Source organism: Aristolochia californica, unplaced genomic scaffold (genome assembly GCF_029961685.1).
Source record: "Aristolochia californica isolate CCGP_79_NKW_82.1479 unplaced genomic scaffold, dmAriCali1.0.hap1 SCAF_10, whole genome shotgun sequence".
In the NCBI taxonomy this organism is placed as follows: domain Eukaryota; kingdom Viridiplantae; phylum Streptophyta; class Magnoliopsida; order Piperales; family Aristolochiaceae; genus Aristolochia; species Aristolochia californica.
This window is the reverse complement of record NW_027181771.1, coordinates 32,189,563-32,211,969: the sequence shown is the minus strand read 5'-3', so window position 1 is coordinate 32,211,969 and position 22,407 is coordinate 32,189,563. Positions and strand designations below refer to the sequence as shown.

At 39.2% G+C, this 22,407-nt stretch overlaps 4 protein-coding genes and 1 non-coding gene across 6 annotated transcripts; 2 read left to right on the top strand and 3 right to left on the bottom strand.

Annotated features, from left to right (window-relative positions):
- Nucleotides 1–6,375: 6,375 nt before the first annotated feature.
- Nucleotides 6,376–7,671, top strand: LOC137936430 (aquaporin TIP1-2-like). The gene is made up of 3 exons (XM_068781096.1): nt 6,376–6,586; nt 6,696–6,946; nt 7,042–7,671. Exons 1-3 carry the CDS (start codon nt 6,454–6,456, stop codon nt 7,414–7,416), a joined length of 759 nt encoding a protein of 252 aa, XP_068637197.1. The 5' UTR covers nt 6,376–6,453; the 3' UTR covers nt 7,417–7,671.
- Nucleotides 7,672–8,040: 369 nt separating this feature from the next.
- On the bottom strand, nt 8,041–8,127 carry TRNAY-GUA (transfer RNA tyrosine (anticodon GUA)). The gene is given in 2 exon segments: nt 8,041–8,076; nt 8,091–8,127. It is a non-coding gene; the product is annotated as a tRNA-Tyr (tRNA).
- Nucleotides 8,128–8,571: 444 nt separating this feature from the next.
- On the bottom strand, nt 8,572–11,547 carry LOC137942697 (uncharacterized). 2 transcript variants are annotated; one of them, XM_068788430.1, is made up of 9 exons: nt 11,353–11,547; nt 11,195–11,280; nt 11,044–11,091; nt 10,858–10,946; nt 10,350–10,403; nt 9,341–9,408; nt 9,193–9,242; nt 8,968–9,107; nt 8,572–8,860 (listed from the first exon to the last, which is right to left on the bottom strand). In XM_068788430.1, exons 1-9 carry the CDS (start codon nt 11,409–11,411, stop codon nt 8,759–8,761), a joined length of 696 nt encoding a protein of 231 aa, XP_068644531.1. In that variant the 5' UTR covers nt 11,412–11,547; the 3' UTR covers nt 8,572–8,758. The 2 variants fall into 2 exon arrangements, with proteins under 2 accessions (XP_068644531.1, XP_068644532.1); XM_068788431.1 differs by having other exon boundaries at nt 8,968–9,065.
- A 599-nt stretch (nt 11,548–12,146) lies between these two features.
- Nucleotides 12,147–19,052, top strand: LOC137942485 (diaminopimelate epimerase, chloroplastic-like). Its single transcript, XM_068788159.1, has 9 exons — nt 12,147–12,535; nt 12,629–12,796; nt 13,048–13,118; nt 13,375–13,432; nt 14,277–14,456; nt 16,001–16,085; nt 16,922–16,981; nt 18,500–18,573; nt 18,693–19,052. Exons 1-9 carry the CDS (start codon nt 12,281–12,283, stop codon nt 18,807–18,809), a joined length of 1,068 nt encoding a protein of 355 aa, XP_068644260.1. The 5' UTR covers nt 12,147–12,280; the 3' UTR covers nt 18,810–19,052.
- Nucleotides 19,053–20,736: 1,684 nt separating this feature from the next.
- On the bottom strand, nt 20,737–22,168 carry LOC137942661 (transcription factor MYB59). Its single transcript, XM_068788390.1, has 3 exons — nt 21,999–22,168; nt 21,739–21,868; nt 20,737–21,573 (listed from the first exon to the last, which is right to left on the bottom strand). The coding sequence occupies exons 1-3, from the start codon at nt 22,111–22,113 to the stop codon at nt 21,048–21,050; spliced, it is 771 nt and encodes a 256-aa protein (XP_068644491.1). The 5' UTR covers nt 22,114–22,168; the 3' UTR covers nt 20,737–21,047.
- Nucleotides 22,169–22,407: the final 239 nt, after the last annotated feature.

Genomic DNA, 22,407 nt, shown 5'->3' with positions numbered 1-22,407 from the left:
ATTAGAGATTATGTGAAATCAGAATAGAAAACTGTAAGAAATTGAAATCAAACACAAAATTGTAAGCTGCAACTGAATTTATTGAAAATATCATATTAGATCACCACTAAATAAAAAAATAAAAAAATAGACTTAGATATTTAGAATTGGAAGAGATGTACTTTGCAATAACGTTTCCAACTTGATAATAAGAGCTTGTGCAGATCATTCCTTGGATACCTGAAAAACAACGCAATCAAAATTTTTATCCAAGAAGCATATCTACTTCAGTCTATATTATCACTAAAAGAACTTTGCAAATTGGAGTGAGTGTCTGGCCAGCACTCTTATATGTAAGATTTTTGCTTATGAGTCCCATCCTTGATCGATTCCTGTAAGATACAGGTCTGCATTGCATGCCTGCTGCTATCTGTGCCAGCTATCTATTAGGTCAAATAAGGCGATGACTACAGAATAGTAAAGTTAGTTATCAGGGAGAATACTCTTCAGCTCCAGAGGACAACAGAACAGGGATCTCTGGTTTGTTCAAAAGAGCTAGGTGCATGGTATGCTTAGTTTTGCTGCTTTTCGCATATTGTTCCACAGAGCTAGGACGGAAACACGAATTATAAAACGTGCGGCAAAGAAACAAATCCTAAGCTCAATTGCCTAAACTCATCGATTGAAAGGATTAAAAGAAGCCAGTCAAATCTCAAGCGAAAAAAATAAAATAAATACATAAATAACGACAGAATCAAGTTCAAGTCGACCAATTATCACCCACTCCAAAAATGAAATTAAAGATACCTTTTAACACAGATTACGAATGCTCTATCGCCACCAAGATCGAAAAAATTTCACACGATCTGACGCCCCGTCCACTGAATCTCATCCGATTTGCGACCGCCTGAAGAGACGCAGCAAGAGAGAGAGAGGATGCACAGACAACAAACTACAGAGTAGTCGGATGGAGAAAAAGGAAAAGGAGTAGAAGACGCGAGAAAGAAGCGGAAGCGCGGTTAAAAATTGGGAGTAGCGGGAATGAACTCCAGACAGAAGATTGTGTGAGTGAGACTGTTATTTACTCACCTTTTACTTGTACTTTATTCTTATTATTTATAAAAAAAAAATATTTTTATATTAAATCTTAGGATCCCAGTATCAAACTTTTAAGGAGTCTTTAGGTGACGAGCTCGAGTGAAGAGACAGAGAGAGAGAGACAGAAATGATTAGGGTTTCAAAGTGATGCCCTAGTACTTTATCTTAAGCTTTTATATAATTATTAATTAATAAAATATTACATATTTACCCTTTAACCTAAGGGTTGGAAATAAAAAAACTGGATTTAAAAGATAAAAACATGTCATCCTTTTTCTTGTCTTTTAACATTCCCTCTTAAAGTAGTACAAAAATTATTAGGAATTAAATTCTCTAATTCTAAACTAACGAGAGTAATAATAATAATCACGGAATAAGGAAAAAGCATGTACGAAAAAACAAACAATAAGATTTATACAGGTTCGCCTCAAGGTGACACTACATCATGTTTTTCGCCGCTGCAGTAATCCACTATGAAGATGAAATAGTTTACAAGATAAATTGCACATACTTACAAGTGTTTTTCTCTAAACTCTTGGGCTGCAACTCAAGATGTTCTTCGTATGATGATAAAACCTTAATATCAGTGCCCCACAATTAAATAATAAAAACATTTATTTTGCAATGCCTTCTTCCCTTATGGTAACTCGGTCAGCTGCCATATATGATTGGATAACAATAAATCCATCTCGTCCTTCATGGGCAACTCCCACTTGGTTGATTCATCAATTTGCTCGACTTCCTCATAACTCTCTGGTTCACCTTTATCAGTTGATCAAATATAATTCAGTGCAAGGGAGTACCTTTGTGGTGGTCTATTAGTTCTAACAGATCTCTTGAGTTCAGTCACATGAATATTCTGATTTATTTCTAGGGGTATGTTGTCCTAGTTTTCCTGAGCGATATTCTCCATCTCAATAATTGGAAGATCTCTCAACAGAATTACTTAAGACTTTTTTGCTTCATCACTTGTGCTCTCAGACTTTGTTTTCAACATGTCTTTATACATGACACTTCATTGAAGATCACGTCCTTGCTCCTAATAATTTTATGACTTTGGTCATCCCAGAAGCGATAACGAAACTTGATACCACCATAGCCAATAAAGAAACATATCTTAGATTTAATATCAACTTTATTTTAAACTGCAAAATCAATATGAATATAAGAAACACAACTAAGAATTTTCAAAAAAGAAAGGTTCACCTCTTTGCCGCTCTAGACCACTTATGGTATTTTGAAATCCAATAGTGTTGAGGGATCTATGTTGATCAAATAGGCAGTGGTGCTAATAGCCTCAGACCAAAACATATTTGGCAATCCCACATATAATCTCATGCTCCTTACACGCTCGTTCAAGGTTCTGTTCGTCTTCTTAGCCACACCATTTTGTTGAGGTTTTCCAGGAATGATCTTTTTCATCTTAATTCCATTATCAACACAGTACCGCTTGAAATCATCATCTATGTATTCTCCCCCATTATCTGACTGCATGCACTTCACCTTCAAATTTGTCACATTCTCGACCATTATTTTCCATCTCTTGAAGGTATCAAAGACATCAAATTTCTTTTTTAGGAAATTAACCCATACCTTTTTGCTTGCATCATCAATAAATTTCATATAGTAGTTAGAACCACCAAGGGAAGTAACAGTTGAAGGCCCTCACACATCTTTATGAACCAACTCCAATTTTGCTATCTTTTATTCCTTTCCAGCCTTAGAAAAACCAACTCTTTTCTGTTTGCCAAAAATACAGACTTCACACAAACTGTTGTTTATAGTTTTCAACCTTGGTAACTTCCCTTTGGACTGAAGCACTTTTATTCCCTTCTCACTCATGTGACTGAGCCTATAATGCCACAAGTCATAATCAGTAATAGCATCAACAACTGCAACTGTGTCTCTGCAACTGGAAGTGATGTAAAGAGTTCCACTTTTAACTCCTTGTGCATCAACCATGACTCCCTTTGTAACTTTCTAAGCAACACCATTAAAAGTCACATTATGACCTTCATCAAACTGCCTTATTGAGATCAGATTACGCATAAGTTTGGTACATGTATCATTTTGTGAATTTTTCACACTGACCCGTTTGACTTCCTCAAAGTGACATTACCAATACCGACAATATCCAAAGGTTCTCCATCAGTAAGATACACCTTCCCGTGATCTCCAGTAACGTAATTCTCCATAATCTCACGATGTGCAGTGGTATGAAAAGAAACTTATGAATCTAACAACCAATAATCAATAGGGCTATCAACCAATAAGAGTAAAACATCTTGTACCTCTTTAGTCACTGCATTTGTAGCATCAGTTTTCTTTTTATCCTTCTTCGGTGCTCTGCAGTTTTTCTTTATGTGACCAGACTTCCCACACTTCCAGCATTCCACATTCCTTCCGAATTTGGATGTGCTTCTACCATTCTTTGACTTCCCTCTACCATTGCCCTTGTTGGAATTCCTCTCGAAGTTCCTGCCCCTAGTATTAATATTTAGGGCAAAATTAGATGTCGATAATTCTCCAGAGTCCTTTCTAAGAACTTCCTCCACAAGAATGGTATTTCAAATATCATTAAATATCAACTTCCCATTGCCTACAGAGTTGCTGACCGTTCCCCTCATAGGCTCCCAATAATTTAACAGAGACGCTAAAAGAATTAAAACACGAACCTCATCATAAAATTTAATTTGAACGAAGTCAATTAATTGATAATAGTGCTAAACTCATTCAAATCATCTTTAAATTGAAGAGTTTTTTCTTGAGATGTACCTTATTATTTGTGAAAGGCATATAATACATGTCGGACAAAATCTTCATCACCCCCGTTGTGGTTTTCTTCGACACCACGTTGTGAGCAATGTTCTTCAACAGTGTTGACCAGACTATTACCAACACCTGTCTATCGAGGAGATTTTACTCATCATCTTTCATACCTTCTGGTTTCATATCTAGAAATGATACATGAAGTTTTTTTACTATACAGATAATCTTCAATCTGCATATTCCAAAACACCTACTTATTCTCCCTTCTATCAACGTTAAAGAGTCGAGCTCGAGCATATTCCTTGTAGACTTAGGGGGGGTTAGTCCACAATGAAGTGGAATGAATTCCCCCCGCATTACTTAGTTCATCCTATTCTGCTCTCCCCCCCCGTCGGCCTTCCTTCCTCCCTCTCTCGACGTCCGTCGCAGAGCACGGGAGGCCAAAGCCCCTTGACCTCCCTCTCTTTCCGCCTCCCCCCCCCCCCCGTCGGCCTTCCTTCCTCCCTCTCTCGACGTCCGTCGCAGAGCACGGGAGGCCAAAGCCCCTTGACCTCCCTCTCTTTCCGCCTCCCCCCCCCTCCCGTCGGCCTTCCTTCCTCCCTCTCTCGACCTCCGTCACAGAGCACGGGAGGCCAGAGCCCCTCGGCCTCCTGGCTTCTCTTCTCTCTCGGCCTCCCTATTTTCTCCCTCTCGGCGCACCGTAGGAGCGTCGCCTCCGCCGCCATCGCCGTTGGCCGCTGCCGTCGCCGTTGCCAAGCCCGCCGCAGAGGAAGACGAAGACGATGTTTAATTTTTCCTAAGTTAGGAAAAATTAAACATCGTCATAATTGGTTTAATTATCCAATTAATTAAACCATTAGTTTTTCATTTTTTGTTAATATATTATTAATTAATAATATTTAAAATGTTTATTATGTTATTGATAAATTAATATATTTATTTATTTATTATGTATTTATTTATTTATATTAAAATAGTGAGTTTTAATGTTAAACTATATCTTATGTTATTACAGAATAATTTATTTATTTATTATATTCACTTATGTTATTTTAAAATTTTTTATTTATTTAAAATAATTTATTCTAGTCACACGTAATTAGTATATTAATTTATAATAAACTATAATCATTAATTGGTTTAATTATCCAATTGTTATAATTAATTAAACCATAATTATTGTTTTAATTTATAATAAATTATAATCATTAAGTAATATAATATAATTTTCATTAATTAGGATATTAATATATTCTAATACTACACGTTAAATCACTTATAAGTGTAGTAACCATGCTTATTTTTGTTAATTATATGTTTAGGTATATGTTCTATTTAAGTATATTATAAAATATTACTTATTCTCTTTTTTATATCATATTTTTTATTTGGGGGCACTAACACTGTAATCTATTTTCCAGCCACTTGAACTCGTCTATACTAACACCCAAACATGAGTTGAAGTGGAAGCAATTAATCTCACTTCAATTCAATTTTCCACTTCATTTCTACTTCAATGCGGACGCCCCCCCCCCCCCCCCCCATAGGATAAATGCATTTGTTGTTTCTAAAAGGGCACTAGTCAATCTTTATAATGAAATGGCAAAGGATTCCTTCCAATTAAAGTCTCAAAACCAAAAAATAGCTAAAGAGTTGCCACGGGCCAAAAGAACCGTACAACATCATCGGTTGTCACTCCTCAATAATTGCCCACGATAGGGAACGGGATCGGTGAGTTAACGGAGGCACGTCTGCCCGAGAAATTCCTCGACAACAGAAAGATCCAGAAGCGGTAATAATTAAAGCATAATGAAGTCATTAAACAACTCTAAACCAACCAAAATAATCGAAGTGCACCCATGGTCGGTGCCATTTCGTCATTTTCTTTCTCTCTCAGCTTATCCCAGCCGCCTATTTTATCACGTTAATTTTCACACCCGGCGGTCATTAGCTACTCTCCTTACACATTTTAAAATGCGGATTAGCAAAAATAATATAAACTCGAAGTGGATTAGGAAAAAAAAAACATTTAAAATTTCAGAGTTGTCACCATAGATGTGCCACGTGGTCGAAGATAAGACGAGACTGTACAGCCAATAAAGATCTGCCAGCTGGCTTCTCGTGTTTCATTGATTTCCCATATTTGGAAAAAAATTCATCACCATTTAGTATTAAATAGTGGATAGAGCAACCGGAGATTACCGTCTTGTGTAGGCCCCACCTAGGACCACAGCAGATCTTACGGGGGTACCAACTTGTTTGGTCGGCGATTCAGGCCCGTGTCGACGGCGATTTTCGATCTTTTGTTTTTCACGTCTCAATCCGATCATACACGTGTCGAATGCTGATAGAATGGGAGGCCGTTTATTAGCTGTCCACGGACCGACTTAGTTTGAGAGAAAAAAGGTGTCTTTCTTTTTCACGGAAAAGGCCAAAGAGGGCCCACGTGGAAACCGGGAATAACCGGTCCTTTTGCCGTTTCGTTATGGTATATAAGCTGTGAGTGAGGAACGAGCTTCCAGACGCAGAAGCGGACAGGGAGGAGAAGAGAAGAAGAAGAAGAAGAAGAAGAAAGGTTTCTACAGAGTGTCGAAAGAGAGAAATAAAATGCCGATCAGTCGTATAGCAATCGGAGGAGCCGGGGAGGTGAGTCATCCCGATGCCATCAAGGCGGCTCTTGCGGAGTTCATCTCCATGCTCATCTTCGTCTTCGCCGGCCAAGGCTCCGGCATGGCTTACAGTAGGAACCCTGTCTCGTACTCGTCTTTGTGTCTTCTGTTACAATCAAAGAGCTTTGTAGTTGTTGATTGGGTACTGAAAGTGTTTGTTAATATTCTTGATATTGACAGATAAGCTGACCAATAACGGGCCCGCCTCTCCTGCGGGATTGATATCCGCTTCACTGGCGCACGCCCTGGGATTGTTCGTGGCCGTCGCCGTCGGAGCAAACATTTCCGGTGGGCACGTCAACCCCGCTGTGACTTTCGGCGCTTTCTTGGGTGGTAATATCTCTTTATTCAGGGGAATTCTGTACTGGATCGCGCAGTTGCTCGGCTCTGTCGTAGCTTGCGGTCTCCTGAAATTCGCCACCGGTGGACTGGTAAGAACCAGAAAAAATCCTTGGACTTGTTATGCGCGTATATAGTTAGTTGAAATGAATCTCACGAGATGTTTCGTTTGATCGACGAATTGCAGCAAACTGGCGCCTTCGCTCTATCATCAGGCGTCAACGTCGGGAACGCTCTGGTGTTCGAGATCGTCATGACCTTCGGCCTTGTCTACACCGTATACGCCACTGCCGTGGACCCCAAAAAGGGTAACTTGGGAGTGATTGCACCCATCGCCATCGGTTTCATTGTGGGCGCCAACATCTTGGCAGGCGGCGCCTTTGACGGCGCCTCCATGAACCCCGCCGTTTCATTCGGACCGGCGGTAGTAAGCTGGACATGGGACAACCACTGGGTGTACTGGGTAGGGCCCCTCATCGGCGGTGGCCTCGCTGCACTCATCTACGACATCATCTTCATTGGGCAGAATTCCCACGAGCAGCTCCCCGTCGCAGACTACTGAGACCGCTGTTAAACTATTCTCATCATCTCCACGAAACAAGTCTCTGGCTGATATTTCCTTTCTTCTGCTTCATCTTCTCTGTTGTGTCTGGTCGAAGCCCTTAATTGGGTTCAGAAAAGTTGGCTTTCCATGTCCTGTATGATTTGTCGATTCTGTAGTGATAGGAGTGGGTGGTGGAAGATTGGCTTTTATTCTGTACGAGAGTCTGTAATGCTTCTGGCAATTTGAATTTTAACGAAGCCGAGACTTTCCCACTGTTGACTGTGATTAATTATTTTTACGGATTAACTTGTCAATTCCGCACACAGAGTTAATGGAGCTACACATGATTGGGATCATTCGAGAGAGAGAGAGCGGCGACGGCCGATATGTCATTATCTGATAGTAGACAAAATGATTATTTGATTGGAGGGTTGGCCGCTTTTGTGGAATGATGCTTCATTGATAAAGCAACTTAATAATTACGACAAGGCCAGAAGATCAACAGTGAAAGCTCGATGGGATTGTGGGGCGTTTACGGCACCTGTCCGGTTACTTTATTCTGGTCAAACAAGATTTGGCGTGGGATTTTGAATTCTAACTATAATGAAGGCGGTGGACAGAAAAAGTAAAAATAAGAAAAATTCCGACCTGCCGGATTCGAACCAGCGACCTAAGGATTAACCTGCTGATTACTACAGTCCTCCGCTCTACCAACTGAGCTAAGGTCGGGTTGTTGTATTGCAATATGTCGACTAATAGGGATTGCATGCAAGCATAAGATGATCTACATTATCTAACACATGTGGAAATCTCATGAGATAATGGCCTGGTCTTGTGGCATGTCAATATCTCATGGGATGAGGACTATCCTACCACATGTCAAATTCTCACGTGTGAGGACGTGGTCCTACCACGAGTCATGGTCCATTGTGGTCAAAATCAGAATTTCAATAAAAATTCCAAGATCAAAGCTGATTAACGGTCAAGATAACCCGACCACCACCAAAATCAAAATATAGGAGAACACCACTTAGGTGCCACATAAACGTATGAGAAGAAGCCACATGAGCAATACGTGGCAACAAAAAGGACTCCATATCACCCAACAAGTGTCAAAATCTCATAGGTAAGCAAGAGACCGAAATTTTCGTTCAAACATCAAACAGAGATACTCAATTACCCAATCCGAGTCGATGATTAGAGTGCCACAACTCGTTTTAGCAATTTTTTTTAAACTGAAATTCGAATTTCTCATCTTCTCAACTTAAAAGTTATTTGTCTCAGCCAAAAGCAGAGAGATTAACAAACAGAGGCAGTACTCTGAAGATCATAAAACCTACAAAATGTAATACGAAAGTGATCAATGTTTCTTCTCATGTGTTCTCCTCAGTTTTGATCTTCGTTGCTTAAATAGATGCAGATATAGCTTTAGCCACAAAAAGGGGTAGAGGACAAGCAAACCCTGATTCAAAAAGGTCAATGACCATAAGAGTTAGGCAAACACAGTTGATAAATAAAGAAGCAGCTTCACAAAATAAGAAAAGCAAGTGACCATTTACATTCACATACCACAACAAATGAGTAATAGCTGAAGTGGAGCTTGTTGAAGTAGTTTGCATAAAGATTTTTCTCCTCTATGAATGGAAGTGCTTCATACATAAGCCACACTACATGGAAACAAGTGTTGAGTTCAATTTCCCTGCCAAATTCTTCAATTAAAAGAATTTTAAAAAGATATACCATGAATGTATTTAAGTACAACAAGGAATCGATATGGATTACTCGAGGTCTTACTTTCTCCGAGAGCCACCCCAACAGGATACACAATAATAAAAGCAGTGTATCTGAGATAAGGTATTGGCATTAGCTATGAGAAGGCATAGAAAAGAATCCAAAAAGGAAATAAATGAGAAAAATTTAGATTTTAGATCATATGTTGAACCTGAGGTAAGTGAGCCAAGCTGGACAGCTTCCTATGCAGTTAAAGGCATAGTGGGAATACCTAATTACCTGTAGAATTAAAGGAAACAAAGAATGAAAAAAGAAGAAGAAAAAAAGCATGAATGTGTAAGTGGGTATAATTTGGACTCTAAAAGGAAATGGTGGCTAAACATAGAGGTGATGCAATTGAGAATCCACCTCACCTTGGAGAAGTGGCCCATTCTTTCCAAATGAACACAGTTTTGAAATTTGGACTGCTTATTGTTTGATTAGACAGGTGGAAATGATACCATTAACTTGTGGACTTTCAAATCTAGTTTCATGCAGCCAATTGACTTAGGTTTGGTTTGGTTTGGTTTGTTTGTTTTCTTCCCAGTAGAAGTTATTTTCCTTTCATTTGGTTCAGTCAGGAAAGAGTAAGTCTAGAAATGCAAACTTTTGGGTTAATTTAGCATACAGAAGGTTAAAAACCAAAGACAATCGAGATTTGAAGCTTCAAATGACTGTTTGGAGAATGACCCCATCCTTACTTGAAGGAACGGCCAATGAAGTTTTGTTGCAAGAGTGGCTACCACTAAAGAGTATAGGAAGCTGCTCTGTAGTATCAAAGGGATATTCATATAATCGGGCACATAGATTACACAGTTGAAGATCACCATGAGGGGAGCAAGGCTCCAATATGAAGAACATGATTGGCTTAAAGCTTACAAAAAAGATTGCCTTAAAAAGCTTTCAAAAAAGATTTCCTTCAAGCTCCTATAGAGAGCATGTAAACTGTAACTAGCAAAGCAACTAATAACAAGGCAGCCTCCACATGCATCCTTATATTGGTTCTTCATCACCCATGCTATATCCATTATTGTGTTTTCTTGAAAGAAAGAAGCATTTCCAGACAGATAGTTCATTATCCAAAATTAGTTGTGAAATTTCTTGCATGTGGCCTCGTTATGTAAACTTAATAGTTGCAATAACTGAACACTTTAAGAAATAAGAAGAGTACCAGACCACACCTCACCAATGCCCCATGCAACAAAAGCAATGAAAACTGGTGGCAGTTCTTGAACCTACAGAAATGAAGAAAAATACCTGTAGTTAGACAAATTAGGCACACGGAAATGAATTTTATGCTTGAAATACATGATCTTAGTTCGAAGTAGGTCCATTCTAAAATAAAGTTCATTATAGCGAGGCAGTTCAATTCTTTTATTTCTCTTCTCAAGATGCAAAGTGCAGAAACTTTCAAACAATAACCTCAAGATGCTAAACTGCTTTGTGCACATTTTTAGTAAAACAACAAAAGCCAGGTAATCTTTTATCATATCTAAGTGCTTTGGGGTCACAAAAGTTAAAAATTGTCAATTGTTTACACGACCTGTTCGCTTGCCATAAACAGAATTTATCACATTTGGGATAACTTGATCCTGTACTGACACAGTGCACAAGAAAATGCAACCGAAATGCTTAGCAAAAAACACAGTGACCAAGAACGAGTGGCGTTCTCAGTTCTTTAAGACTAACCTCGACGATTTGCCGGACAATGGCCAACAGGAAATGGGTCCTTCCTCCCCACTGCATTAGAGGCATTAGCACCCCAGTCGGGACGAGGCCTGAAATTCCAATCACGAACAAGGCAAAGGTGAAATACTAAATGCCCATTAACAAGAAAGAAACTAGAGCTTGTTCAAGGTAAAAAGAAAAACTCACCAATGGCCCCATGAAGAACTTCCATGAACGAAAATGTTTGCAGCAGACCTTCAAAAGAACCAAAAGGAAACGCAAAGATAGAATTTTTCCATTAAATGCTGAAAAGGTTTTCGTCACTCAAGTCAGAGTTTTCTCCGAATGCACAACTTACAGATGAGATCCCCGGCAGCAGCATAAGCTCCATTTAATGACTTGGTGGAGATGAACTGGGAGATGATTCTGAATAGAGAAATCGCCCTACGATAAAGAAGGGAAGGTTGGTAACACTGAAAGACTCCCAAGATGAAATAGCAAGTGCTTGGCACTTACCATCCGATGGTCTGAAGAGCGTTGTAACAAAAGAGATAGAGAGTGGAAAGCCGGGGCATTTCTAAGTTTCCTTGTTGCTTCTTGGGTGAAGAAGCGCCTTTTTTTTTGCCCGGCGGTTTCGGCAGTTGCCACCAGCGAGGGACGGAAAACACCCTTCACCGGCGAGGATCCATATGAAGAACCTGCCGAGGAATGAGCTCGGCTCCGCAACCACGAAGCAGATATCAGCTGTAATTTATATGGCGGAAATGTCACCACGGGTCCATGTCACAGTAGTTAACCTTTATTATTGCCTTTATGGACTTCTATTAGTAGGCCCACTTCAAACCGTAAATCAGCCCATCCCAAATATAAGGCTCACACGAACGTGCGAAATGATGCCGCTTGCCGGGTTTTATTTACGGCAATGACGTAAAATAAAAGTTAAATCTATTAAAGTAATTTTATATAATAAAATATTTTTTTTATTTATATAAATTTTTTATTTTTAATATTATATTTAATGACTATTTTAAGAGTCAGAATTTAGATATTGTAAAAGTAATAATTTGCAATTTGGATATTATAAAAGTAAGGATTTGTTTAATTATTTTATTGTTATATATTTAATTTTAATTTAATTTTAATTTAAAAACAAGTTAAAATATATTTTAGTTTAGTTATAAAATTAAATCTAAAAAAATAATTTTGTATAATAAAATACCCTTTTTTATTTACATAAATTTATGTAGCACGGAAAGAAGCCTTTCTTGACCAGAAGCGTTGAAGTCATATGCTCTCTGCCGGCTGCTGAGACTTAGAGAGGCGAGAGCCCAAGGCCTGAGGGTCTGGGGCGTCCCGAGTCTCGAACAAAAAAACCCAAAAAAACCAGGTTCGCTCACGCCTTCTCGCCTGTGTCTCCACTCTCCTCAGGTTCTAGGCGGCGACCATGGCAGCCTCCATTTCTGTCACTCTCTCTTGTCCCTCGCGTCGCCTTCTATCTTCCTACAAACTATCAAGAGCACCTCCGAGATCGTATTTTTTCCCTTCCTTCTCTTCCCGTCAAAAGTTCAGCCTATCTGTTTCAGCTTCCATGAGCATTGAAGCTCCTCAGAAATTCTCTCGCTCCTCGCTTCTGGAACCAAAGGACTCTGGTTTCCTCCAGTTTGTCAAATATCATGGCCTTGGAAATGATTTCATCTTGGTATTTCTGGCCAAGCTTTGTTTTTTTAGTCTCTTCATCCTTTTCGTTTTGATTTTGAAAATAGGAGTTTTATGGGGAAATGCTGTTTTTCAGGTGGATAATCGAGATTCCCTGGTACCAAAGGTGTCTCCTGACCAGGCAGTGAAACTATGCGACCGCAATTTTGGAGTCGGTGCTGATGGGGTGATCTTCGTGATGCCCGGTGTTAAAGGCACTGATTACTCGATGAGGATTTTTAACTCGGATGGAAGTGAACCGGAGGTAATCGTTCTATTTATTGTTAGCTGGTCCATGAGACTGATAATGATCTAAATAGGCTTGGTCATTCGGTCTATTAGTAGAAAACGAGAGACTGTTCAAATTCGAGAGTTTTCTAAGCTTTACTATAGAATTCGTTGACCTTTCTTTCTTTGGGAAAGAGGCACATACTGAAAATACGATTGTATAACTGTCAACTTCAGCAATTCCTCATCAGATTGTCTGACATTGAACCTCAATTTATGTGAATCCAGATGTGTGGCAATGGTGTGCGTTGTTTTGCCCGTTTCATTGCTGAACTCGAAAACTTAAGTGGGACTCAAAGGTGCTCTATGTTCTTTTGGTGTTTGTATCGACTAGTTTTGCTGTTGCTCAATGTAATCATATTTGTATCAAAACATAAATGCTTCGTCATTTATCTGATCATATCATTCTAATGATGTAGTTAACATAAGGCTTTTCTATGAAGGATTCTATATAATGTTTTGTTTTGTGGACTTCCTGTTGGATCTCGATATGTATGCATATGATTCCTGCAGTAGTCAATCAACTCATGATATTTTTATTTTTATACTTTGCAGCTTTATTGTTCACACCAGTGCTGGTCTAATTGTTCCTGAAATTCAAAATGATGGGCAGGTATAACAAATAAAGTACTTTTTTATATACTTTGCTTTGCGGTTCTTGTGCTATTTGAGTGTCTTATTACATTTTCTCTACTAGAATTAGAGATACATGCAGAGTCTTAAGAAGATAATTTCTTCTTTGTTTAGTCGGACCATTCTTCAGTTAGTGCTGAAAATTCACAAATTTTACTAGTTCGGGATCTATCTGATGCATTCTTCTAGTTTGGCATGTAAAGGACTCTTCATAACTTGTTGGAAGTTTGATGTTTTACATGACTTTGTGGATTTGTCAAAGACAAACATATTTCTTCTTCTAATTGGCCATAGAAATGCCATAAGTCTTTATGCTGTTACTGTGGCTTGCAACGTGTGCTGTTGCTTTATCTGCTACATCATTTTTGCTTATGTAACCTTCAAATCTTTCTTTCTCTGAAAATTAAAAATGTTATTCTTCAAATCTTTCTTTCTCAGAAAATTAATTGTCCTAAAATGTTATTCTTCAAATCTCTCTTTCTCAGAAAATTATTTGTCTTAAAAGTTATTCTCTCAGCTAGTCTTATGTTCTTTGACACAAGAACCAAAACCTAATTCAGAGACACTTGCCAGTCATGGTCCAGTTCTCAAAGACAAAATTCATGCACCCCCAAAAAGAAAAGGAAATAAATGTCCACTTTTCCTTATTCACATCGCTTGAAAACAATAATGACTTCACAATCTCAGCTCTTGATTTGAACATGAAATTCAGCTGAATCCCTTCTTATTTCTAACTACCTGGAAAACAAAAAATGTGGTTTTGGACTGGCATTAGATGACCGTAATTGTTTATTGTGTGAAAGTTTTCTAATTTGTGGTCTTAGGTAAAAGTTGATATGGGTCAGCCGGTACTTACTCCATCAGAAGTACCCACTAGATTGCCAGCCAATAAAGATGGAGCCGCTGTCAGAACTGACTTAGTAGTTGACAGCACCGATTGGAGTGTGACATGTGTTAGCATGGGAAATCCTCACTGTGTTACTTTTGGAACATATGAATCTGAGGTAAGATTTCTATGAGAAATACAGCATTTGCTTGGTTTTTATTACTGGTTCATCTTTCCCATTTTGGGGGGGGGGGGGGGGGGGGGGTTTAGTCGACAAACTTAAAATTTGAACTTCATCTTCATCTCCTACTTCAAATTCTTTGCATTCATCTACATGAAATTCAATTTCAAACTTGGTGTTAGTGTGGACGAGTTCATGTGCACTGGAAAACAGAGTCTAGTGTTAGTGCCCCAAAATGAGAAAAATATAAAAAACAAGAGAATGAGTAACTTGTAATAGTATACTTAATTAAAACATAATTAGGTAAAACAAACATGATTATTACACGAATAAGTAATTTAATATATGGGGAAGGGGGGGGAGGGGGGGTTAGTCAACAAACTGGAAATTTGATGTTCATCTTCATCTTCATCTCATGCATCTACATGATCTTCATCTTCGAAATGGGTGTTAGTGTGGACAAGTTTATGTCCACTAGAAAACAATTTCCAGTGTTAGTGCCCCCAAATGAGGAAAACACAGAAACTAAGAGAATTAGGAACTTGTAAAGTATACTTAATTAAAATATAAAATTTAAACATCAAATTAGGTAAAATAAACATTATTACTCACGAATGACTAATTTAAAGTATAACTAAAATATATTAATGTACTAATTAATTTAATTATATATTATATTAGTTAAAGATTACTGTTTATTGTACATTAATACTGTAATTACGTGAGTCAATTAACTGTGCACATGATTAATCATAAAAAATAAATAAATAACGTTAAAAATAACATAAACGAATATAATACATTTAAGTTATTAATTTATTGATAATATATGGTGTTCTTTAACATAAAAAAGTCATGATTAAACAGGAAAAATCTATTAAATACTAACATTAACACACTATATATTTTTACATATTATTAATTAAAATTTTTTTTCCATTAAATATAAAATCATTGATTTTATTAATTATAAAAATGAGTTAATTAAACCAAGTGCTTGAGTTAATAATAATTTAATTACCACTATTAAATCACTAATACAATAGAGTAAATGGGGAAATTGAAATCGAAATGGGGAAATCAAAATCGAAATCGAAATCGAAATGGGGAAATCAAACGAAATCGGAAGGTATTTTGGGGGAAAAGAGAATAGCGAGAGAGAGAGAAGGGAGTGGGAGGCTGAAAGGGAGAAGAGAGGGAGGTCGGAGACAAGAGGGAGTAGAGACGGAGGCCGGAGAGGAGAGTCCGAGAGAAGAGAGTGAGCAGAGACGTTAGGGGCACAGGGAGACGAGAGGGAGCAGAGACGGAGGCCGGAGAGGAGAGTCCGAGAGAAGAGAGGGAGCAGAGACGTCGGGGGCGTAGGGAGAGAGAGAGAGGGGTGGCGGGAGAGAGGGAGGAAAAAATGAAAATGAGGACGGCGAGAAAGGGGGGTGTGAGGAGAGGGGAAAAAAAAATGTCGAGAGAGAGAGAGAGAGAGAGAGAGAGAGAGAGAGAGAGAGAGAGAGAGCTAATTTACTAATTTGTATGTTCCTGTGGTTCAGATTTTGCAGGTTGATGACTTAAAGTTGGCTGAAATTGGCCCTAAATTTGAGCATCATCAAATGTTTCCTTCTCGAACAAACACAGGTTAGCTTATTTTTTCTAAGATGCAGTTGTGAATCACCAGATGCTTGCTCTTTGCATTTGAGAATTTGAGATCTAGAGTATAACTTTCAAGCATCATATTTTCAAACTGTATTTAATAATAATTATTTCTTATATTTGCTTTCCATGACACTTCCTGGTAGAACTCGGTGTGTGGTGTAACTGATACTCAGAAAATTCATGCAACTGTACTGAGGCAGCAATACCCATATTTGATGTCCACCCTAGGCAGGCCAAGTTAATCCTATTACTATTTCACCATTGGACAAATTAAAAAAAATCATCTTGAGGCACTCTGTTTGAATCTTCTCTTTTGGATTAATAGTTTTTATTTCAAAATTGGATATGGATACCATATTGATCTAAATGCATCTTATTTCGTGATGATAACTGTAGTAATTTCCATGTACTTCATACTTCCTATGAATTGTTTACTTGAGTTATATTTATTTGAAACTTTTATCTTAAGTTTTATTTTTTATATTTGTACTACTAAGCATATTTATGACATTATTTCCGGTTGAACTAGTGAGCCAACCTGTTGAACTAGCAACAGTACTTTAAACAAAGCTCTGGTTATGTCCCTACTGGCAAGAAATTCATGGAAGCTGAGAAAAGGTCTGCATCAAAGAAGTGATGCATGAAAATTGAAGGAAAATTGCTTATAGAAGATTCTTGCACAAGTTACTTGGAAGAAATAATCGTTATATGGCTGATTCCACTGATTAGTTGCTATATGTCTTTCATAATGTTTGCTGTAAGGAACATTTTATTTTATTCAACTACCTTACAGAAGTCCTATGTTTTACTTGTTACAGAATTTGTGCAAGTTTTCTCCCGCTCCCATCTTAAAATGCGTGTTTGGGAACGAGGTGCAGGTAATTCTTTTTGTTTATCTCTGATTTGTCTTTGTTAAAAATAGGCTGATTAAGGGATTAGGGATCCATTGATTTCATTGTAAAATATGCTGCTATTATTTTGTTGACTAGTGAAAGTATGTGATGTGAGCTTTGATCTTGTTGAAATTCGATCTTCATGGCCTTGCTACCGCTGTTACACTTTTTTCTGCTTTAAATAAGATACTATCATTATACCTTATGGTAGGAGAGTTTGATTTGTGATATGCTCTTGACCAAGTTGGGTCCTTGTGGATCTGGATTGTGGTACTAAAAGAGTGACCTGTACTTTATTTGAGTTATATATCATAAAAAACTTGGACCCTGGCCCAGTCCTAATAACTAAATGGATCCAAAAGCTGGACATAAGGCTTGATTAATATGTGTGGGGTTTTGTGAGTGACCAAGCGAAAAACAGCTCTTTTGATGAGCCTAATCTGTTGTCAGCAGACTCGTTTATCAGTGTATCATTGTTGGGTGTCTCAGACTTCCTTAGACGTCTTGGGCATATTGCCAAGACGGATCACCCAATATGCTCCTTATTTTATATGAGGAGTCGTATCATCTTGCACAAGAAATTGTCTACCTGAGACTATCCCTTGGCCTGTAGGTCCTAACACAAGGTTAGAATTCTAGCTCTTCCAGAGTGGTATCTCACCGAGGACTCGGACCCCCCTGTAAGGTGGCCTTCTTCGCCTTCCACCTCAGCTGCGCAGGAAAGGCCCAAAGCCAATCCCAGGGAACAGTAAAGCTTCATAGGGTCTTTCTGTCCAGTGGTAGGTAGTGCACATCTTCACAGACATGTCTATTTCATTGAGTCTCTTTGAGAAAGTGCCCAATTGTTACACCTTTCGTGCAGGTCAGAACGTACCCAATGAAGAATTTCACTACATTAGGACCGTTATAGTTACTGTCGTGTTTCACCGGGGCTTCGGTCGCTGGCTCCCTTTTCATCAGGTCACCAACTTCCTTGACCTTCCGGCACTGGGCAGGCGTGAGCCCCCAACATGGTCTTATGACTTTGCGGAGTGTTTTTGGTAAACAGTCTTCAGGGCCTTCTGAGGCACCCCTATTCCCAAAGTTCCGGGGCTATTTTGCTGAAGTTCCTTAGAGTTGTCTCATGCCCCTTAAGTATTTTCTACCTACCCACCTATGTCGGTTTCGGTTACAGGTACCCTTTTGTTGAAGGTTGTTCGAGCTTTTCTTGGGAGTATGGCGTGGGTTACTTCAGCGCCGTAGCACCTGGTACTCGGATATTGGCTCAAGGCATTTTCTCTACTGTGTGAAGTCTCATTATTTTACATGAGGGGTTGCCCACCTCTGTCATGTATTGCTAGTGCTTGATTGTATTTTCTGAGGCTAAATTTAATTGTGTTGTAGATGCATGTCATTAATTACACAAACACTTGAAAGACTCAAGTATCTTTGTCCTAAGATGTTTGGATGATGAGAAACAGAGGAAAAGACCTAATTATCTAAAAGTTGTTTTTCCAAATTCAGGTGCAACACTAGCCTGTGGGACTGGTGCTTGTGCAGTGGTAGTTGCTGCAGTTCTTGAAGGTCGTTCTGAAAGGGTAAGAGATAAATGCTTTAGATATATTTCCTGTCTCTTAGCTTTGTTTCTAAACGGTGGTCTTCTTAACACCTCAAGGATAAAAGAATTATATTATTAACTTTTTCATGTGCAAAACAGAAATGCACGGTTGATTTGCCGGGGGGGCCATTGGAGATTGAGTGGAGAGAGCAAGACAATCATGTCTACATGACAGGGCCAGCAGAGATAGTTTTCTATGGTTCTGTAGCCCTATGATTTGTCAAGCTGTGAAGTGATGATCAAGGTCGATTGGGTTTTGTTACATTACTGATCCTACGTTCCTAGGTACTGAAAATTCAACATAATACTGTAGACGTTCTTCCCAATAAAAAGTTGTGACGTCTGATCATTCCTGTATCTAAGTCGATCTTAAGCTTCAGAATACCTGCTTCTGTAGCTTTCAACTGTCAAATGTAATTTTATATTTTATCTTCTAGAGTGGTTTAGTATATTCTGCAATTTGCTCGTTAGTGCTTAATCTTCATTGTATGCGCGCCTGCTTCTTGTATTTGACTTTGACACTCTAACCTACTTCCGTTTTTTCGGTATTTTTAATTCTTATAAAAAAAGAGATCATTCTGTTGTCAAAGGCACCAGTTTCACTAGTTTTTTTCTGAATGAATAGTGAACTCTTTGTAGTTTTGCAGCAAATTGGTTTTTGTTATTTGAATGGAAGTCACCTACCCAAAGTGAATGGAAGCCATTGGAGCAGCACTCGCAGGAACTATCAGTGTCATAAAAAATTTCCATTGTCTCATTTCTTTCGAATACCAGAGGTGGCTGCATCAAGGATATATAATACCAACTTGAAACAGGAAGTTACCCTGAAAAGGATCATCAAAACGAATGTGCTTGATCAGGAGCTGAATTCCCAGCACAAGTACAGTAACTCCATGAGAATGGAAAGTGCTGAAGTATTTGACAGAGTTGATACCCATGTGTGATGCAATAATGAATCGACACAGGAGCAATGACGGTGGCCAAGAGCAAATATTAATTCGAGGTGGATCCAAAAAACCAGGACAGTGATGCCCCACCATAAAGGGTCGCGCTTCGTGCTGGTTAGTTTTTGCCCTGTGTAAATCTTGGAAGTGCGTTTGATGATCGACCATTATTCTAATAGCTGTCGCTTGTGTAGTTAATTTGTTCATCTCTTTATCCTTTTGGCAGGATTAGAGTCGTGGGAGAATTATCTTACATAGAACGTTCCAACTTTTAGTTCACTAGGGGCAACCTGGTTCTTCACGTCTTCCAAAATTTTCAGTTTTTCAATGGAGGGCTTCTTTCCTCTTTTGGCGAGCAGCGTCTAAGCTTTTGGGCTGAAGGCTAGAACAAATGAAATCGCGAGTCATATCTTGAGATGATCCTGGGGTGGCCATAGTTTATAATTTCATCTGTCCAGTTTTGGATTCTTCTGTGTAGTTTTCATGAGAATTATGGAAGATAAACTTTGGGGACCATTCATGCAGTCGTAGGAAAATAAATTCTCTGGCCGATACGTAAACATCTTCACTTTTACCTTCTTTTTAATTAGTCACTCTCCCTAGCTTTTCTTCAGCTGTAACAGCTGCCTTCTGAGCCAACGCATGCACTCACGCTCGACGTCACTTCCTCACGGCTCGTCGAAGATGGAAGTGATCGCAGGAAGAAGATGATTGACGAAGAAGAATATATAATATGGGTTGATGGGCATGGGCGGCAAAGCACTAAGTTTTTTACTTTAATGAGATAATTATATGAAGATAATGAGGGAATGATTGGGACCATCGCAAGACCAAAAGCAGAACAGACAGGGAAGCTGTTTGGTATGAGTCGAATGCGTGCTTATCGTTCTCTCTATCTTCCCTATCGTGATTCACTCCCACTGATCTCTCTCTTTCACGATCCCCGACTTCACCCAGAATCGCTTTGATCGGCTTATTTCGCCCCCCGACCCTGTGCTAATCCAAGAGCCGTTAATCCTTCCCGACTTCTGACCTCAACCCTATTCCTATCTTCTCCCTTGTTTTGATCTTTCCGTTTAGATGACGGTTACATGCATGGAATTAAAACACTGCAATTCTATCTGCGTACTTCTTTTCAGTGGAGCCCAGTTCTACTTTAATAGTATTTGCTTGAGTATATGTACTGTAGCATATAGAGATTGAGAAGAAAAAAAAAACCTCTTTGATGTTCTGGAACAAAAATTACAAGCTTGGGGTGAGTCAGAGATCGAAACAAAACTCGTATGGATGCGAGAAACTTATCTTACAGTACATGATCAGCTTTGTTACATGGTTTAGAACTCAGAAGACTCCTGTGTCATCTACAGAGAAAGACATACAAACCATGACGGGTTACACAGACACGAACGAACTTGGAGAAGAAACAAATCTAAGCTTCAGATGTCTTACATCAACACTGTTTTGGGCATGCAGAAGTAGGTTATGAATAGGGTTGTTCTTGTCTAGCATCTCATGACTCTCTACCGAGTTGCTGGTAGTTGGCAACATTGAGATCGCCACCTGGATGCCAAACCTTGAGCTCATCGCTGTCCATCGTCCAGACAGCGTCGAGGTCGTAGCGGTAATCGCAGAGAGGAGAAGGCATTGGAGGACAAGAAAAACTGCACCCGGTATCTCTACAACCTTCCTCGAACGACCCACTTGTCATCTCTGGAGAAGCAATTTCTTTCCATATTTGATCCATAGAGTAGTAGCCTTTAGGTTCATCTTCTTCCTCGATTTCCTCTCCTCCCAGAGTAGTAGTGATGGAAGATCCATTATCGGTCATCTTCTCCTTCTCCTCAACACTGACCATGTCCATCTGGGAATCCATGGATGGAGTAGTGGGTGATGCTGGATGACAAAGGGCAGAGAAAGACAATGAATGGGAGAGGTTTCGCTTCCTTTCTTGAGCCTTCTTTCTCATGTGGGTCCTCCAGTAGTTCTTGATCTCGTTATCGGTCCTACCAGGCAACCTTCGAGCAATTCGTGACCACCTGCGAGATCATTTACTTTCAGTAACAGTCACACCCAGTCCAATAAATTGCACTAAATAATGGAGAACTAAGAAAAAAAATCAACTAGTTCATCCCAAACAGAAATGGGGGAAAAAACACCAAAGAAGAACAAGAGGAACTGAAGTGGAGAGCAGAAACAGACACCTATTTCCCCATCTGGAGTGGAGTTCGAGGACGAGGCGTTCTTCTTGAGGAGTCATCCTGCCGCGTTTGAGGCCAGGATGCAAGTAATTGACCCAACGTAACCTGCAACTCTTTCCTGTTCTGTTCAAACCTACAACAAAACAGTGGGTTAAACGTAGCGCCCCCACCTTCCCCTCCAAATAAGCGTACCTATTTTGACAATTGTTTCCATTTTTTCTTGGTTTATACTTTGAATTGTATTCCCCCGCCGCCCCGCGAACCTGAAACTTTGGCTATGAAATCCCAACGCCTTTCCCCGAATATGCCCACGAAGAAAACCAGTCGAAGGTCTTCCTGCTCCATCCATGGTCCCTTACGAGTTTCCTCTTGCGCCATCCCTTCTCTCCCTCTTTTCCTCTATCCTCCTCCCACAGCTTGCTTGTTTTTTCTTGTGCTTGATCTTTGTTGTCTCAACTTCTCTACTAGCCGCTTATATAACGACCCCCGTGTAAAGATGATGTCATGTCAAGGAAGGCTCAGGGCTCACAGAAGAATACCACCACCACCACCACCTTTAAAACTATAAAGAGATACTTGGTGTATAAGTCATCTCTCAGTAGTATATTCCCATCTCACAAAATCTATTAATTTCCCATGACTGTGCATCCAAACCCTTGAAATCCAGGACCA

Coding starts and splice junctions, on each gene's coding strand:
- LOC137942485 (XM_068788159.1), top strand. CDS start 12,281: ATGGCAGCCTCCATTTCTGTCACTCTCTCTTGTCCCTCGCGTCGCCTT. Junction 12,797..13,047: donor CGGATGGAAGTGAACCGGAG/GTAATCGTTCTA, acceptor ATGTGAATCCAG/ATGTGTGGCAATGGTGTGCG. Junction 13,433..14,276: donor AAATTCAAAATGATGGGCAG/GTATAACAAATA, acceptor TTGTGGTCTTAG/GTAAAAGTTGATATGGGTCA.
- LOC137936430 (XM_068781096.1), top strand. CDS start 6,454: ATGCCGATCAGTCGTATAGCAATCGGAGGAGCCGGGGAGGTGAGTCAT. Junction 6,587..6,695: donor AGGCTCCGGCATGGCTTACA/GTAGGAACCCTG, acceptor TGATATTGACAG/ATAAGCTGACCAATAACGGG. Junction 6,947..7,041: donor AATTCGCCACCGGTGGACTG/GTAAGAACCAGA, acceptor GACGAATTGCAG/CAAACTGGCGCCTTCGCTCT.
- LOC137942697 (XM_068788430.1), bottom strand. CDS start 11,411: ATGCCCCGGCTTTCCACTCTCTATCTCTTTTGTTACAACGCTCTTCAG. Junction 11,281..11,352: donor GCTCTTCAGACCATCGGATG/GTAAGTGCCAAG, acceptor TCTTTATCGTAG/GGCGATTTCTCTATTCAGAA. Junction 10,947..11,043: donor AGTTCTTCATGGGGCCATTG/GTGAGTTTTTCT, acceptor TTGGAATTTCAG/GCCTCGTCCCGACTGGGGTG.
- LOC137942661 (XM_068788390.1), bottom strand. CDS start 22,113: ATGGCGCAAGAGGAAACTCGTAAGGGACCATGGATGGAGCAGGAAGAC. Junction 21,869..21,998: donor TTTCATAGCCAAAGTTTCAG/GTTCGCGGGGCG, acceptor GTTTTGTTGTAG/GTTTGAACAGAACAGGAAAG. Junction 21,574..21,738: donor CACTCCAGATGGGGAAATAG/GTGTCTGTTTCT, acceptor ATGATCTCGCAG/GTGGTCACGAATTGCTCGAA.